This window comes from Pongo abelii, chromosome 2 (assembly GCF_028885655.2).
Source record: "Pongo abelii isolate AG06213 chromosome 2, NHGRI_mPonAbe1-v2.0_pri, whole genome shotgun sequence".
NCBI lineage: Eukaryota > Metazoa > Chordata > Mammalia > Primates > Hominidae > Pongo > Pongo abelii.
In genome coordinates, this window is record NC_085928.1 from 17,681,836 (window position 1) to 17,701,286 (window position 19,451).

Here is a 19,451-nt window from a genome sequence, read left to right on the forward strand (position 1 = left end):
ATCTATTTCCATGTTAGATAATGATAAGGAAATGCAGATTAATTTGTGTTTGGATTGTTGCTTTTCTTTTCAAAGGAACTGATTTTATGTAGTTCTTAGTTTGTTCCACAAAGATTAACATTCCTCTAAACTAGACTATTAAAATCCAGGGGACCTGTAGAGGGTGCCAGAACTTCCTGACACCCATGACTAGCAGAGAACAATGGTGTTAAAATTGATGCTTACAGGTTTTAAGGAGCCCCTCCTGACCACCCCAGAAATCTTGAGAAGTTCCAAACTCAGCTCAGAAACTTGTGCTCTACTTTTCAGGACCTGTCTGAGTAATAGGTGCAATAAATTAGGCATGTTGGCCCAGGGACTCCCAGCCTTAAACCAGGGTTGAGAAGAGGGCCACCACCAGCCTGAGTCAATGAGTAACTGTCAGAAACTCCTACCAGATGGCTGTGATTCCCAAAGTCTTTGAGAAAATTCTAGGAGACACACTCTGGGTGGGCCTTACCCTTTAAACATCCTACAGTTTTGTAACTGAGCCTGTGGCTGAACCACATGCTCATAATATCTAGGCTGGCTATCTTATGCCTAAAACATAGTCATTTCTGCTGGTGCCCTGGGAGAGCCTGATCTTTCCCCGATTTCATGACTACAGGATCCCTGTGCCACTGTTTTCAGTTCAGATGTTAAAGAATGTGTAAGAATGCACTCCTGGAAACCACTCCCCTTCAGGGGCAGATTTATTAGGTCTCACTGCTGTGGAATGATCCCACTCCACTTACCACTTTATTGCTGTAAACAATGAATAGGGAACTATCTCCCTTAGGTGACAACGTGTGAAATGAATGATTGTCTCTTTAGAGGAGTAGTTGGAAGGATTTGTAATGATCAAGACTTAGAAGCAAAGATGGTCCCATCTGCTGAGGCTCCCCAGCTTCCCAGCAGCAGAACCCCCGAAAATCCTCCTGTGGCTGTTGAATCAAGGGAGATGAAGGCTACAAAAGGCAGTTCATGCCAGAGCAGTAAATTAGGGTTTGTCTTTCCTAGGTTATTGGGTTTGAGTGTGGGTCTTTTGAGTATTGAAAAATTCATGCCCCCTTGAAAATCCAGTCCCAAAATTTATGGGTGGGTTTCTGGGGGCCCATAGATACCAGGTTAGCATCCTCACTCTCTAAAATAAAAACCACAAATTTTCCCATCCCATAGGCAGCCTAGTAATTAAGGTGACCATGTGTCACAGTTTAGGCCTGTTGTCCAAGTATGCCTGTTTAAAAGGTTTCCTTTAACTCTCAAATGTCCCCATTTGGATGATAAAATATATGGCCAAAGGCCACACTCACAGGTGCCCCAGAGTGATGCATAAATTAAACTTGCAGCCTCCCTCACTGATCCTCACTCAGCTCCAGAAAGTCCCAGGGACCAGAGATTACTCTTCTGCACAAACTCTCCTCTGAGAGTTCCTCATTCCTTCCTTTGGATGCCCTCTGAAGGGAGCCCTTGATTTGCATTTGAAGTTGCTCCAGGGGTGGGAATGGGGATTAGGAGGAATTTGAGGGAGAGGGCCTTCTAGAGCCTGGGCATGGGCAAGCTGGAGGAGCCAGCCATGAAGCCCAAGCATGATGAACACCACTGGCATTTCCTTGGAAGACTGTATTCCTCGGACTCCAGGTTTTCCCCACTTTCTTCCTGGCCAGCAGTTGCTGTGGCAACACAATGTCTGAGAACTTCTAATTACATCTGTCTGCTTCTCCTAGAACCCTACTGAGCCACACATATGGCGACTTCATTTAGCTTGGAGTTTCTTGCTGGGTTTTAACCCTGTCTGCATCCTTAGGCTAGAGAATAATTGCCAGGATGCTGGAACCTTAACTGCTTTGCAGCCACACTACCCCCAGAGATTCCCAGGACTTTGTCCCTGTTTTTTGTTGTTGTTGTTGTTTGTTTTTTGTCTGAGACAGAGTCTCACTCCGTTACCCAGGCTGGAGTACAGTGGTGCGATCTAGGCTCATTGCAACCTCCGCCTTCCAGGTTCAAGCGATTCTCGTGCCTCATCCTCCAGGGAAGCTGGAATTACAGGTGCAAGTCACCACACCCAGCTAATTTTTGTATTTTTAATGGAGAGGGGGGTTTCACCATGTTGGCCAGGCTGGTCTCAAACTTCTGTCCTCAAGTGATCCACCTGCCTAGGCCTCCCAAAGGGCGGGGATTACAGGTGTGAGCCACTGTGCCCGGCCTGTCCTTGTTTTTAAAGTGGAGACTGGTGCTACTTTGCTATGCTGGGTCTCCCAGATCCATTTTGTTTCAGTCAACCCTGACATCCCTACTAGCCCCCCAGCCTCCACCATTGTATCAGATGGTCTCACCTTTTGGTTGGGCATCACAGTTCCTATTAATGTGCCCAATCCAAGGGGAGATAAACCACGTGGGCACACCTAAGGCCTTGCTGTCCCCTGGCAACTCGTGTTTCAGTGTATTCCAGCCCACTGCGAGGTCAGCCTAGTGGATGAGCCAGAGGGGAGGAGTTAGAGATCCCCAGAATATTTTGGGAGTGGAGGAGGGGTAGAGCAAGGCAAGAAGCTTTTTTCCTGGTCTAGGAATGTTGGCCAGCCTTCCTCCCTCTACCTCAGAAGACAGTGTAAGGGCGGGGTTCCTCAGAAGAGTTCACGCAAAGCACTGGCCTCAGATAATAAGCCCATTTCCGCAGTTTCTCCTGCCTTCTTCTCACTTGCTTCTCTTCATCTCTACTTCCCCTAGTATAGGCCCCCAAGGTATCAGGCAGCTCTTTGGCTGCCCCTACCCTATACTCAGAAATCTCACCCAATTTTGCTTTGCTCTAAGGTACCCCACATTCCCACATTACCTTATCTTCCTCTTCACCAAATTCTCATTCTCTCAGCATGTCTCAGTTAGGTTATATATTTAAACTGTGGACAAAGGAAATGACTGAAAGCCATTTTAGTCCTCCGTTGCTGTTCTACCTCATTAACACACATATGCATGCACACACACGTGCACAAACACACTCTTTAATGTCTTTCTGTGGGCCTAAGACAATCTCTAATTAGTGAAATTCCAAGCTTAATATATATGGCCTGGTGGTGGAGGGCAGGGTCTTCAGGGTATTTCCTCAAAGAAGACCAGTTCTGGGAGGGAGCAGCCCCAGGAAAGGAGTTGGCACAGGTGTTGTTCCTCTCTGTCCCTATCCCAAGTCCCCAGGGCAGTGTGGTTCAATCCACCTTTTTTTGCTTTCAACAAAGGTTAATGGAGTGGCACAAGGTACTATGCTAGGTCCTACAAAAGGATGGACAAACAGAATCTTTGTCCTCTAGGAGCTTATAGGTCAGCCAGAAAGACAAAATCCACACAATTAGTTCTGTTTTTAAAAAAAATAAGTGATCAAAATGAGTTCATACAAAGAGGAATCAAAGTTCAGAGAAGGAAGGGGGAATTCATACCAGTAGAAAGTAAAAGGTCACTGAGGATGAAGTGGTGTAACTTGACCCAAGCCTTGAAGGACAGGGAGAATTTGAGCAAGCCAGACAACAAATCAGACTTCCCAGATGGTGACATTATTTTTTAGGTGGTCTTGTGGGACATTCTCTGCCCATCTGAAGTTTAAAGAAGCATCTGACAATTCCTCATCATGCTGACATTTTCAAAGGCTAATGAGTTTTCATTTCAAAACATGGAGCCTTGGGAGCCCTAGACCCTTTTTTTAAATTTTAGTCCACTTACAGCTTAAATCTGCTGTGGCTACCTGCTCTGCTCACAGACACTTCCCAAAGCTCTCAGTAGCCAGGGTCCCTAAGAAGTGGAGGGTTGCTCAAAGTGAGGAGTCCACGGATCTCGAGGCTACATGAACAATGAAGTCACCCAGGAGAGAGGACAAACGCCCTGTGCCATGTGCCAAAGACTTTGTTAACAGTGCCCAGGTAGAAGGCAGTAGGTGACAGTGTTGGGCATCCAACTCAGTGCCAGGGCATGGGGACCACCATGGAGAATAGTGGCTTAGCTTGCAGGTTTAGGGGGAATCATGCGCAAATTGGGGTAATGGAAAGCAGCCACAGAAGTGATGGGGGTACTGTTCCAGCTCAGGGAAGCAAGCAAGCTCTCTGCCACAGTGGATTCCATTCCCAGCAGGTGTGTGGTATCAGGAACCACCCAGGGACTACTTAAATTCAGTGACACCAAGGCAAAAATGGGTGGAGTGGAGAACTAGATACCTCTTAGGCAATATCCGTCTCATCTGCCTTCCACCGTATCAGGGGAATAAATCCTACATTCCACTTGGAACTCCAAAGAATGCAAATCCTAATGGGTTCAGGGCTTGGGAAGCTGGGAGTGGGTGGAGGGTGGGCTTGTACGGGATGGAGGGATGGGAATGTGTAGGGATGTTGGCCCAGATGTGGCAGGCACTGCAGGGGATGCTTCTAAAACTGCCTGTCTTGAGAATTTTCCCACAGCTGCCCTAGAGCTTTCTCCCTTCTTTCATTTGAAGGTACTGGGATTTAGGTGTGTGGGATTTTTTTTTTTTTAAACTTTTGATCAACCATTTTCCTTGAACTACATGTGGAAATAATTAGAGCATGAATGCTGAGTAAATGTGAGCCCTGGCAGCCCCAGACATACTTCAGTGACAGGTTCTTGGCAGGAATGAAGAATTGTGTATCGCATGTGAATTTCCTTTAGCCTTTCTCTCCTTTCTTTTCTTCCCTTTTCTCCTTGCAAGGCAAATGCAAGTAGAATAAAAACTTTATTAATAGCATTCTAGGGGAGTAGAGGGTTCCAGCCAGTTCACTAGAAACAAAATCAGGACACTCAATTGGGGTTCCATTACTGCTTCCCTGATTCCCTCTGCCATGATCTGGGAGGGAATGAAAAGGCATTGCTTATGAGAATCCTTTGACTATGAGAGCCAACTTTAATCCCCCCTTCAGAACCCAGCAAAAACCCTGAAACACCCTCATGTGACTGTATACATAACCACTTTCTTTAGTTTGGCCATTTAGGTTAGCTTCCTTGGGAGAGTGAAGTTTGATATTCAGGAACATCTGAAGTGGTAAATTCCTGAGCTTTCTAATTAATAGAATTCTTACAGCTTAAGGGACTTAGGCATCATCTATAACCTCTGCATTTTATAGCTGAGGAAACTGAGGCCCAGAGAGGTCAAGCACCTTGCCCCATGTCACACCATATGTTAGAGGTAGAGATATATCCAGGGCCCATTTCAGTCCTCCTGCATTAATTCTTCTTACACAGGACATCACTGCCTCTGCCTGGCTTACACTCCAGGTTACTAGTTCAGGTTTCAGCAGAAGTTTAAAAGCTTTTTTTTTTTTTTTTTGGCTGTTTTATCCCAACATTTGCCAAATGATTTCTCGTACATGGCATTCATGATCCATTTCTGGGAGCTCTCTAGGCTTCCTGGTTTTCCTCTCAGTTCTCTGAATGCTCCTACTCTATCTACTCTCTTGGCTGCTTTGCTGTCAGAGTTCTCATACCATTGTGCAGGCTGCTGACTGCATGAGGAGGTGACAGGGGCTGAAATCCAAGCTACGCTCTGCTAGCCAAGCCCCATACCCTGGCCATGTGCTGCATCTCCTGGAGAGGAAGGTGCCTTTTCTGATTTGCACAGAGACCCCTTGTGGAATGTTCTTCCTGCTGTCTGTGCTCCCCCTTTTCCTTCCATGCCCTAGCCGCCCTCAGCCTTCCATCCCACCCTCTCCTCCTGAGCTCATTTGTTCCTCTGCCTCCATTTCTCACCCTTACACAGATGACGCCCAGATATGCATCTTTAGCCAATATTGGCAGCTGTCGGTGGGATGTTTCACTGTCCCTTGAGACACATGTCCATAACTGACTCATCATTGCCCACCCCACTCTCACGGGACACCTTTCCCAGGCTTCATCTCTGACAGAGACATACAACCAACCTTCCAGGCCCTCAAAGCCAAAGATCTGGCAGCCCCCCAGACTGTCTCCTTCCTCTCCCTATTCAGGATGTTGCCAGACCTCGTTATTCTGTAGAGATTTCTCTTGGATCCCTTCCTTCTGTAACCATGCCACCACTAGTGTAGATGCAACTCTCATCACCCCAGGCCTGTTCCAACTGATTTCCTTCTGCCCCCAATTCCGCCTTACCCATTTCTTGCCATGTGCCACTGTTCAAGTGTTTTTCTTAACACTCTCCTGCTCAAAAACCTATAGATGTTCCATCCAGATCCTACCTTTCTTAAGAGCTCGGCTCAAGTCCCATCTCTTCTGTGAAGTCCCATCTCCTGGAGTTGGCCCCATTACTTAGGACTGCATTGGCCTGTATTCTTGTTTCATCAGCCCAACTAGGTTAGACACTCCTGTGGTGGGGGCAGCTACATCCTCTGCTCCTTTTTGGGTTTTTTGTTGTTATTTTTAGATACAGGGTCTTACCCTGTCACCCAGGCTGGAGTGCAGTGGCATGATCCTAGCTCACTGCAGCCTCAGACTCCTGGGCTCAAGCAGTCTTCTCACCTCAGCCTCCTGAGTAGCTGGGACTATATGCCCATGTCACCACGCCCAACTAATCTTATTTTTTGTAGAGACGGGGTTTTGCCATGTTGCCCAGGCTGGTCTGGAACTCCTGGGCTCAAGTAATCCTCCCACCTCAACCTCCCAAAGTGCTGGAATGACAGGCGTGAGCCACCGCACCCAGGCCTTCCTTTTGGATTTATGCCACGGAGCTTGCACCATGCTTATTACAGACCGTTCTCTTTTTTTGTTTTGCTGTTACAGGCATTCATCAAATAGCATTTTGATGGGTTTAAATCATTTTCCTTGGCCATTACTGAAGAAGACTGGAGGATTTATACTCTCTACATTGGCCTTCAAAGTGGGCAAGTCTTAGGTAGACAATTGGAGAGGAGAAAACAAGAACCATATTCAAACCTAACAAGCTAATTCAGGGCAGATAAATTGTCTGTATTAGAAACTTCCACTTGGGCTTTCCTAAGAAACCGAAGGGTGAAATTATGAAACTAGTGGCAGCCTTACAAAAACACATTTTAGGAAGAGTGACAAGATATCTTGGGAACTCCCAGGAATCACTCTGAGGAGTGTTGCTTTCGTAATGGGGAGCCCGAAAGACCCTGTCAGTAGCAGTGGAGTCACTGGGTATTCCTGTGTTGAGAAGGCAGTGTGGTATGTCACAGGGGAGACTCTCCAACTCGTCACTGTGGACCATGAGAACGGAAGTACCTCTCTCAAGTACCAGAGTTGGAGCCACCTGGGTCTGACTCTTACCTCAGTCATGGCCCAGCTCTTGAAGTCACAGTCTCCTCAGTGCAAACAGGGATGAATCCCTAATCCTCACAGATCTTTGTGAGATGATTTTCAGTCCTATATGAACAGGCCTAACATGTTTCTAACTCTGTAAGTGCTTACTATACAGCTATACTTCTGCTATGACTAGACAAGACCATTGCAGAACACAGGAACTGATCATTCTATAGAAACCAAGCATCTAGTGTGCTATGCTGTGTCTGGGCCACCTCAAGAAAGCCCTAAGCATAGGCAGCATGAGGCATTCCGGAGATGACATGTGAGCAGCAGTGAAGGGGAGAGGCTTCCGTGTGAAGGTGGCCTGAGCCAACCTAGATTCTTCAGTCTGAAAAGACACATAGAGAATGTGATAGAATCTGTAAAATAATAAAGAAAATGGTTGAGGTAAACAGCACTGTCCCCATTTGAAATTTGAATATAGTAATTTCCAGGCACACAATATGCAATGAGTAGTAAAAGGAACATGTTATATCCCATAAGCTGTGATAGAGGCTAAACATAGAAATTAATCAAAGGGTAATCAAATAATTCTTGATTGACCAGGTGCAGTGGCTTAGGCTTGTAATCCCAGCACTTCGGAAGGCCGAGGCGGGTGGATCACTTGCAATCAGGAATTCGAAACCAGCCTGGCCAACATGGTGAAACCCCATCTCTACTAAAAATACAAAAATTGGCCAGGCATGGGGGCGTGTGCCTGTAATCTCAGCTACTCAGGAGGCTGAGGCAGGAGAATCGCTTGAACCCGGGAGGCGGAGGTTACAGTGAGCTGAGATTGCGCCACTGCACTCCAGCCTTGGCACCAGAGCGAGACTCCATCTCAAAAAAAAAAAAAAAAAAATTATTGATTGACAGCTTCATAATAGATTTTTTTAAATCTTAAAGCTAATCTTCATCAGGCGATATATCTCTTATTTGGATGTCATGGAGCCCAGCCATACTGACCCAAAAACATCCCAAGTGCCACTGTTGGCTGCTGCACTAACCTGAAGAGACTGCAAATGACATTTAAAAATAATTTTTGTTTATTTTTAAGCAGCTTTATTGAGATATCACTGACATATAAAAATTGCATATATTTAAGGTGTACAGATGTTTTACTGTTTTAATATTCATATATATGGTGAAATGTTCACCATAATCAAGCTAATTAACATATTCACTACCTCTACATAGTTACCGTTTTGTGTGTGTGCATGTTGAGAAAATTTGATTTATGATCTATCCTCTTAGCAAATTAAAAGTATACAAACAGTATTATCAACTGTCATTGCCATGCTGTACATTAGATCTCCAAAAATTACTCGTCTTGCATAACCGAAACTTTGTACCCCCAAATGACATTTAATATACAAACCATTTGTTGAGCATTTTCTCAGGCAGTACACTGTGATGGGTCTGTGGGAAGCTGAAGTGTGCAAGGCTCTTAGAGTCTACTTGAGATAAGCCATATGTGCATCAAATATTGAATAGGATTCTCTCTAATAGACTAAGGACCCAAAAGCCATTATTGGAAAGATTTTGTTTATGAAGAAAATAATAGGGCAAATGGAGAGTTGGATTACCATGAAGCTAATTAAGCTTTGATTTCAGACCTTTTATTTGCAAGGGTCTTGCAAGGCCATTTACCCAATTTGCATTTATAATTGTATATTCTTTTTTCTTATAGAGCCCTCCCTAAACCATTTAAGCTTCAGGCCCCACAAAACCAGGGTTTGGCCCTAGTGCATTAACCTTGAGATGAGGGACTGATTGTGAGCACATATAAGGAAGGGACACTTATAGCAGGGACTGCACACATGCAGTGCCCCCTGCCACACACATCAGAACCACTGCTAGAAATCACTAGTCCCTCCTCCTCTGTCCATAGCATATGCAGGATGTACCAACACATTTCTTTCCAGAAAAAAAGAGAGACTTGAACAAGGTCATGAGATATTCCAGCAAGGTTTCAAGGTCCTGAAGCGGTTTTGCTCTTTCTCTCTGCTTTTCTCAGGCCTGTGCTACTGGGTTCCAGAAGAGCTGCCTGGGAGCAACCAGCATCTCACCCCATACGCCCCACTGCAGACCTCCCCCTGCTCTCCCCAGTTCTGTGAATTCCTTTGTCCCCAGCTCCATGGTATTCTGTGTGTATCTGAGGGGCCCTGGTGTTCCTGTGAAGTTTCCATGACTAATTCTGGCAAAGCAAAGAGAGCCTTTCTCACATCAACAAAGCCACTCTGCCACAGAATAGTGGCAAGTGGAGCCAAAATTCTACCTTGGCATAAGTAGAGCTGTTCTTTTTTAAAAGAGTTGGAAGGAGGAAAAGAATGGAGGGGACAGAGCCGGCCCACTTCATGTTAGTGAAATGATGGTATATTAAACAGACAGTTTTATGGCTTTACTTATAAGCTTCCTCCCCTGCCTAAGCACACTGTTCTTCCAGAAATTGTTTTAGTTCAGAAGACTTTTTTTTAAACATTCAACGTGTATTTTATGTTCAGACTTAATTCTGGTTGGCCCAGAGACTCAGATACACGATCACCTCTACTGGTGGTTTTGCAAATAACTTGCTTCTCCATTTGCTTCCAAAGGATCTTTTTTGATTGCAAAAATCATTTCCATTTTTTAAGACCTTGGATTCAAGACAACATTTCCTGGCTTTGATTTGTAAAGAGGTAGAGTGGTTTAGTGGAAAGAGGCTGGGATTAAAGTCTGGAGACCTAGGGCCAGGCCTCAGTTCTACAACTATGAGATCTTGGACCAGTCACATGTAGCTGTGAGCCTCACTTTTATTTTCACCATAGGATCTTAAATCTAGAAGGGCCTCAGAGGTTTCCCCTGCCTGCCTATCTAAAAAGAATCAAAAATGACAGTAAAAGTTACAGATCAACCAAAATTGCTGTGCAAGTATGAATATTGCCTGCCATTCAATGGGTGACCGTTGCTCAGATACTTTCTACATAGTAAAAAGTCAGGAATGTTCCCAGTCTGTCTTCTACCAAAGGGAGTTTGCAATGTGAAAATTAATGAGACCAAATCTCCAGAGCTTGGCTTGCAACACACGAAATGAAAACAACACGGAGACTGGTCAGGAAGATGATGCAGAAGGATAAAGCTAGAAATCTGACGTTTCTCCATTGCAGGCAGATATTTTGTTGATTTTTATCAATATATCTGAGTGCCCACACTTCTAAAACACACCCTTTACCCCGACTCAAATCAATTACATTCTCACAGGTACATTTAGACTTATAGGTTCATACTTTTGTAATATTGGACCTGCCCATGACCTCATACTCCTAGAGAACATCCATGTGCCAATGTAGCTATCTACGCATACACAAAGTCCTCATACTGCTTTGGGACCTCATTCCTAAAATCGTTACCGTGGTAGAACGAACAGTTCTATTTGCAAGAACTGCGTTGTACCTTGTGACCTCACCCTGTGCCAGCCCTTGGAACTGTCCCCACTCCCCAAAGCTCACTGCCTTGATTGTACCCCAAGAGGGAACCTTGAGGCTCTGGAGTCAGACTGGCCTTTGTTCTGTTCCTGACTCAGCTCTCACTAGTTATGTGGCCTGCATGTGGCACAGAGCTTTCCTGACTCTCCAATGCCTCTGCATCTGTTACATGGGACTAAAAATACAGAGACCTGCACAGAGGTTGTGAGGGCAGAGATATCTGCAGAGCCTCACTCAGCTGAAGGTGCTAAAATTAACATTGGCCTTGGGTCCTAGGCCCTTGTCATCCCCCACTAGATTACAGTCTTAAACCTGGCCAGTTTTCCTGCTTGCAGCCTCTCTCCATCCAGGCTGCCTTGCACTTTGAATCAGAATTTCAGAAAGGACCCAACACAAATTAACATTCCAAAGCACCATATCCATTATGTTACCTACCCAATCCCAAACCTTCCAAGGTTCTCACGTCTCATAGTCGCTGTGGAGAGCCCCTCGGGTCAGCCATCGAGCGCCACCCCTCTCCCCATCATCACCTGCCACCCTGCTTCATCTCCGTCTTCCTCACCACAACCCTCCCTACCAGGCAGCCATCACTCCAACCCATGAGCATGTTCAACCCCTCAAGGTGTTCTTTTCCTCCACTCAGAATCAGTCTCTCAGTAGATGGGTAAGACTACCCACCACCCTAAGCAACTTTCTAGGCACCTCAGGGATGCACCTGACACTCCCACTCCCAGAGAAGATGAGGCTTGGAGAAGGGCTTTCAATGGCACAAAGGCTATCTCTCTGGAAAAAATTTTCTTCGTTGTTGATTTCTGCATCAAAGCATGCCTGTGAATGGGGATCACTGGGGAGGGCTATGAGGCTGCAGGTGAGACCTCCCCCGCATTGGTAGATCCCCCTACCCATATTTTTGAGGCAGCCACCCTATTCTTCCACCTCCTGCACCAATTCTTGTTCTGAGGACAGAGCTGGGTGGAGCTGCAGGAGCCAACACTGCGCTTCTGCATTGCGGCGCTGGGCTGTGCAAGACAAAGAGAGAGATTGCCACCTATTGACAGACGTGTCACCTGCAAAGAGGAATGATTGTGTAACTAGTGGCTCCCCCCTTCTCTGTGTGCTCTTCAAACGGGCCTTTTGTTTTTTCCATTCAGTGAGTCCTGTTCTCTATTATCACTGCAATGCAAGGGAGGACAGGGAAAAACGGGGACATGACAGCCCAAGGTGGTAGTGACAGCATCTCAATGGGAAAGTTGTCTGAAAATAAATTGCCCACTGTAGTAATAGCCACTTTCAGTTGTGTGGCAGGCACTGTGCTGCCTGCAGTACATCCCATTTAATCCTCACAACAACCCTCTAAGAATCAGTACTCTCAGTTTTCACATGAGGAAGCTGAGGTTTAAAGAGAGCACCTGGCCCACGACCAGCAAGTAAGGAATAGAGGTGGGATGTGGGTAATTTAAATCTAAATCTCTGACGCACTCAACGCACATTCTCCCGACACTTGCTAATTATGCAACTCACACCCCCATCATAATTTCCTTATGTCATCTGGATATGAAAATAAATCAAATATAAACTGCTTTCCCTTTGATTGGGCAGAATTCTAGCTCTGCCACTTTCTAGTTATTTAAGGCTCCGCTCTCTCACCTGTGAAATGGGGCTAGTAATGATGTCTAACTTAGGGAGTTATTGAAGAGCTTAAATCACATATAATAAAAATAACTTAGTAGGATGCCGAATATTTATAAATGGGAGTTTAGTTATCAGTGGTTGAAGATATGAGTTGGAATCCTAGCTCCTCTCATTTCTAGCTTTGGAATCTTGGGCAAGTTATCTGACCTTTCTGGTCTTCAGTTTCCTCATCTATGGAATAGGGTTAATAATAATATACCTATTCTTGCAGGGTTTCCCTGTAAGACGAAATGATGTGTATGAAAACATTTTGTAAATTGTACTATTCAAATATTAGTTGTTATAACTCAGAAGTTATCTGTTTCTTCAAATGGATTTTTGAGAACTATTCCTGAAAAATGACTTGGTTTAATTCAATCCATTTTTAATACTTACTAAAAACAACAATGTAAGTTAAAAGGAGGTTCCATACATGCCACGGGCTTTTCTGCAAGCAGCTCTATAAGGCATTCCTATGAATAACAGGTTTCATAGGCAGCTTGTTTTACAGTTGGTACTTCCACATGTATCTCACTGAATCTCCGCAGGGCAGGGCTGGCATTTACCCCTACTTTATAGATGAGGACATGTGAGCCTTAAAGAATGAAAATTACTAGTTAAGGACAGAGACTAGTGAGTGGAGGTTTGTGGGTGTTTGGCTGTGGAGCTGTGTGCGGGTGTCTGAGTGCAGGCATGTGTCTGAGCATGCCTTTTTATGCATTTGTGTGTCCATAACTCATGGGACACACCCACAAGGGGGTGCATATTTGTCTGAATCCCTTGGCTAGGGTGTCGTTTTTTGGGAGAGGAGAAGGTAAACATATCTGAGGTTTTTTACAACTCGTCAGCAAAAACCTTTTCCTCTTCCTTTTTCGTGTTGCCTTACATTGTCAGGCACAGTTTCCACAAGAGGGCCCCTGCCTGGAGAATATCCTTGATTTTTATCTCGACTCTCTGTTTAGGAAAACAACAGCTCTCCAATCCCCGCAGACTTCTGGGAATTACTTCCTCTTTCTTCCCCGCCTGCTAGCTTTCTTGAATTCGCCTTAGCAACATTCAAAAAAGAATTGGTTTATCAACTGCATGTGAACCAATGAAATGTGAGCTGAGAACGGCTTCTAGACCAATGGGAGCCCTGCATGACCAGCAAGATGGCTTGGGACAGAAAATAATAACCTGGAGTTTGCAGAGCAGCCTCTGGGTGGCAGCAGACTAGCTGTATTAGATACAGCGCCTCAGCTCGAAAGCCTCTTCTTTTGCTTTTTTTGCCCTAATTCTGAGTATAAAACATTCACCAACTATAAGAATTGTACTGTTACAAGACTTGTGGGTGTGAGTTCTCTGCATAATGTGGTAGACATGGCCTGGAGGGTGGACTGTCTGGTTCCATCCCTGCCTTACCACAGCCAGCCCCATGACCCCATCGTGCCTCCTGCAGTCTTTGTTGGTTTTGTCACAGCATCCAGCCCAGTAGCCTTGAGTCTGGAGGTCTTTCGTGATTTTGCCTGCCCAGCCAGTCAGGATGAGAAGCTGGGAAAATCACATTCTCCTTCATGTAACCACCACTACCCCTGGGTTGAGTGGTGAATGAGGTGGGGCTGGCTTTCTGCCACCAGTGAATGGGAGGGAAGGGATGAGCCACCAACAGATCAGTGCCTGTCAATACCCCCACATTCTCAGGTGGCATACACTGAGACCATTCCCTGCCTTGTCAGTTCTGCTGCACACATCTGAACAGGGGAATGCCTGACTAGCAAATGATTTGAGAATAGTTCTACTATCAGGCAGCTTCGCCCTCTTAATCTTGAAGCCAGTGGCAGACATGGGTAGGGCCTAAATGGGACCGTAGCAAAAATAGCAAATCCACGTTTCCAATGGTTTAGCCATCCTTCTTTTGCCCTTTGAGATGATAATGCCTTGAACACCATTCAGTCAGGTTTGGGTCCTTCAGATAGTCATAGTTCTCTACAATGTTTCCATTTCGGCCTGACTTCCTCCTCTCATCCTTTAAGAATCAGTTAAGACCTAGTATCTTCAGAAAGTATCCTTTGAAAAATTCTCACCCTCTTCCTCCCCTCCAGCTCCCTGGTGATCCTGTTCTTGCACTTCCTGTGTTGTTTTCCAAATGTCTTTTTCTTTGTGAGTTTCCTCTGAGAGTCACGGAGCTTCCTGAGGACAGGGTCTGTCCTTTGTATCTCCATCCCTTAGCATAGTGTTGGCATAAAATTGGTGCTCAATAAGCATTTTTGGAAGAAAGGAAGCATGCAAGAAAGGAACTCTTGCTCTTTGAGAAACATTAGGGACTCAGAAGTACCTGAACCTGGGCTGAAGCAGTATCTGGGAGTAGGGCACTAGCTGTTGGAGGCAACGTCTCTAACAGTTGTTTAAGACCCAATGTCTGTTTAAGACCCAACATCTACCTGTTTAAGACCATGAGCCATGACTCCAGAGCAAAGCCCAAGCCTGAAAGATAATCTCATTATGGGCTCATTCCATAATGGGTTCATCTCAGTCACATGGTTTCCTTTATGATTGTGTGTTTTAGGAAGAGCTAAGGAGCAAATCCAAGATCTGTGCCAATGTGTTTTGTGGAGCCGGCCGGGAATGTGCGGTCACAGAGAAAGGGGAACCCACCTGTCTCTGCATTGAGGTAAGTCCTGATGTCGGGAGCCAGAGGACAGTGGCCAAGGCCAATGTGGCTACCTTGCAGAGCCACCCATCAGCAGGCAGTGCCAATGATTTCATTCTCTTTATAAAAGCATTCCTCATCCCTCTGAAAAACGTGGAATTTTTATTCCAGATTCCTGATTTTTAAAGCATGGATATTTTTTCTTTTAAAAAAAATTTAGCTTTATAAGATTTTTTAATTAAAAAATAAGAATTGTTTTATATAAGTCAAATAGTACAGACATTTACACAGACATAAAATTATAATCTTCCCCCATAACCCTTCAATCCCTTAGTCTGAAGTAACCAGCGTTAACAGTTTGGTACAAGTTGTTCCACATGTTTTTCTTTTCTATGTTACTATAAGCATAAGGGTTTATATGCTACTGTAGACATAATGGTTCCCCCTATTTCATGCAAAAATGGGGTCATTATATGGATATAGATATATACAGTTTGTATTCTTTACTCATTAATTTATCAGGGACAACCCTCTAGATCAGCACATATACTTTTAACTCATTTAACTCATTGTAGTGGCATAATATTTAGTAATATAAAAGAACTAGATTTATTCAATCATTTTCCCATAGATGGACATTCAGTTGGTTCTTTGGGTTGTTTACCACTATAACCAATAACATCCTTGTGCAAATACCCTTATATGCCACTGCCTTTATTTCTGTAGCATTGATTGACACCAGGGCTTGCTAGGTCAGAGGATATGCAAATTTTTAAAAACAGTAGATGAGATGCAGGTGTTTTTTTGTAAATGTTTAAAAAACAAAGAGAGCCTTTGATAAATACTTATTTTGTAGGCTGGATTCTGACAAGTTCTGCCACTAAAGTGAACATAAATACCTTGGACATTCTCTTTTCTGTCAAAACAACCCATAGCCTGGAAACACGTCTTTCTGCAAATTAAATACAACCAATTTAGTCCCCAGGTTAAGGATCCTGATTTGTTGCCCCAGAAAGGAAGTTTTCTAACTCAGAAACCTAAAAGCCAGATCCTACTGGGGATCCATTAGCTCTGGGAGGTCCTCACTGGCAGTGTACCTGGCCACAGTGTGGTGGCATAAGCCTGGACTTAGGATCTAGAAACCTGATCCTAAAAATTGTACAACTAGATGTGGGTGAGCTGAGACCAAACCTGAGGTCTCAGGAGATGCTGTGAAGACAGAGCCCACATTTGGTTTTGCCCATTGCCCAGCACATAGTGAGCACTCCATAATAAATACTGGTTCACTGAAATTTGTGTTTTTGGTATCCTCAACTAAAATTGGAGAGGTTGGGCTGCCATCCACTTCCAGTGCTCTGTGCTTCTTTTTACCTTCTGCTCTTTCTTGTTTCAGTTCCTTTCTTTATTGGATCTGAGCTAAACTTCCCGCTTCTCCCCTTTAAAAACCATAGAAGTCCAAAGAAACTGAGCTTGCCTGTGATCTTGGCACCTTCAGCAGCCAAAGCATAACCTAGTTGCCATATGAACTTTGTTCCATTTCCCCGTCCATAATGATTCTCTGTAGTACTTCACAAAGACCCAGGCAACCCTACTGCTAGCTTCACAACAAAGATTTGAGATTAGGAGGAAAACAAAGTGGCCCCCCAATAGTATATAAAGCAAGAGATCCTTACAGTTAGGCTGCAGAAGAATTGGAGTGTGTGTATGTGTTTGCCTGCCTGCCTATCAGCCTCTCCACATTCCCAGCTCTCAGCTCTGGCTGTTTTGTGTCATTGAATGTTGGAATATTAAGGGATCTTAGATCTTCTGAGACATTAAATTAGTTTTTCCAAAGTGACAGAGAATTCAAATTTCTGACTTTTAATAAAACGCCCTTTCTGCTAATTTGATGTGGTGAGGGGGGTGTCTTTGTTTGTTTGGGCTGCTATAACAAAATATCTGAGATTGGGTAATTAATAAATAATAAGAATTTAATTCTCACAGTTCTGGAGACTGGGAAGTCCAAGATTGAGGTGCAAGCAGATTTGATGTCTGGTGAAGGCCTGGTCTCTAACTTCCAAGATGGCACCTTGAATGTGGCATCCTCACATGGCAGAAGGCAGAAGGGCCAAAGGGCCAAATGCTGTAGGAAGACTGTTTTATTCACTTCTTAACCTCATCCACAAGGGAGGAGTTCTCATGACCTAATCACCTCCTAAAGGCCTCACCTCTTAATACTTTTGCATTGTGGATTAAGTATCAACATGAATTTTGGAGGGATCACAAACATTGAAACTATAGAGGGTGTCTCTTTCTTCACTGAATAGAAGAGATGACCCTGGACCAGGATAGGCATGAAGGGCCACGGGCAACTGAGACAGGGTCAGTTGACCAGAACTGTGATTGCCTGTGCCCTGGTGGGGTAGAAGCACCATCTCTGGTGGTGGAGAGTCCCCTTACAAAATGGCTCTGTTTGTGTGTGTGCATGTGTGTGTGTGTGTCTGTGTGTCGATATCCATAACTGCACAAACATTCTCTTTTGGGTCTGTTTTCAGCAATGCAAACCTCACAAGAGGCCTGTGTGTGGCAGTAATGGCAAGACCTACCTCAACCACTGTGAACTGCATCGAGATGCCTGCCTCACTGGATCCAAAATCCAGGTTGATTACGATGGACACTGCAAAGGTAAGGTGTGCTCTCACCACTGCAAAGCAGCTTTAGCCACGGGGAGCCAAGGAACAGAGCAGTGTGGCCTGGCTGACCACATGGTCTTTCCACCATGACCACAGCCTCTCAAAGCTGTGGAAAGCGCCCAGTTGGTTGGAGTTGCACCCTCTTGTCACTTATGAGCCTTCTGGGTTTGCCCTGGATGGCCCAGGCCTCTGCCCAGGGTTTGCTATATCGGATCCCCAGGGGGGTTTTCATAACTGTCTGCAGCTGGGTAGTAGATAAAGTGGACCCCATCAGTAAATCAGTAACAATAAGAAAGTTCCTTAAATGAATTATGTACCTTTTTAGAAAGTAGGTAAGTTTCACTTTTCCCATGCTTTTTAATTTGGGCACCTCTCAGTATTGTTTCCTCTATTTTGCACTGAAACCACTGCCATTAGAATAAGAAGGAAGAAGTCCCACACTTGTTGCTAATTAGATACCAGCCCCCTGCCAAGCCATAGCCCTTGCCCAGCCCCTCTCAGCCTTGCCCTTCCTTGAAGAAACAAGAAGCTGTTTCCCAGGTGATTGTCTCCACTCCATTCCCTGTCCAGAATGATTCTCCATTTGAATTCTCAAAATCCCAGTGACCCCTCCATGCAACAGGAGGAGGTGTGAGGCCAGAAGGGTAACTCAGTGGCCCTAAATTGTCAGACAAAGCAGGAAACAGAAGATCCTCATACCTGGGCCCTAGAAGAAGGAAAGGAAAGGAAAGGATTCAAGACAAAATGATGAAAATGTTACAAATATTCCTCTATGTGGAGCAGTTGTAATCCTAGAAATACAGAAAAATTTTCTTTTTTCCTTCACTTTGCATTACACATTTTCTCTTTTTGTCTTGCAGAGAAGAAATCCGTAAGTCCATCTGCCAGCCCAGGTGAGTGCCTATTTTTTCTACTGTGTGCACTCAGGGAGGACATTCTTTTCATGATAGAAATTTTGTGTTCCACAATCCCTGCCAAGCTTATAAGATCTTCTATGCATCAGAATTGTGTCCCAGAACTGGCCACTCCTCAACACAGCTCAGAAAAGCTGCAAAACTACATTTGTGTATGTGTTTTCCAATTGAAGCAGCTGGTTGGGTCAGAATGTTGGCTGTGTTTTCCCATTTTTCCTGAGTAGTGATTGAACTGCATGAACAGGAAAGCCACTGAGTTCATTTTTCAACATCCTATTAAGACATGCTCATGTCATGGGACCAGCAAGTAGAAGGCACAACTCTTTTTGAAAGGGGATAACTGGAAATGCCAGGAAGACTTCTGTGGTTTTCTATTAGTGATCACTAAAATTTTGTCATGATTTATAGTTACAGAGCTTTTTTGCACATACTTTCCTTAGATTCTCACAATAACCTTTGTGAAGTAGATCTTATTGTAATTACCATATAGATGAGGAAATTGAGGCTCAAAGAGGCTAAGTGAGTTTTCTGTATCACACAACTAGTAATTGGCAGACTGGGGAAGAACTCCCAGATTTTCATTTCCCTGGCCCAGTGCCCTTTTCATCCACAGCATGTGTTGTCTTCCAGGAATTCTCTTTTGCCAAAGCTTTCTCTCCTCTGCTTCCCCATCCACTCAACTCTTAGCACCCCCTGTTATTTCCAGTGGACAACAGCTGTCCAGAGCAGGGCTTCGACATAGCCCTTGCTGGGCTTCACATTCTGTTGTTCATAATAAAGGATGATGCAGGTGGTATACAGTTGTAAGTGGGGGGAAGTT

General features: G+C 44.6%; 1 protein-coding gene across 1 annotated transcript in view; it reads left to right on the plus strand.

Annotated features, from left to right (window-relative positions):
• The window catches only part of FSTL1 (follistatin like 1), a 57,172-nt gene that overhangs the window by 20,005 nt on the left and 17,716 nt on the right, over positions 1-19,451 (plus strand). The window contains 3 exon segments of the mRNA NM_001132366.1: positions 14,962-15,066; positions 17,580-17,709; positions 18,578-18,610. Coding sequence (NP_001125838.1) covers positions 14,962-15,066; positions 17,580-17,709; positions 18,578-18,610 — 268 coding nt within the window.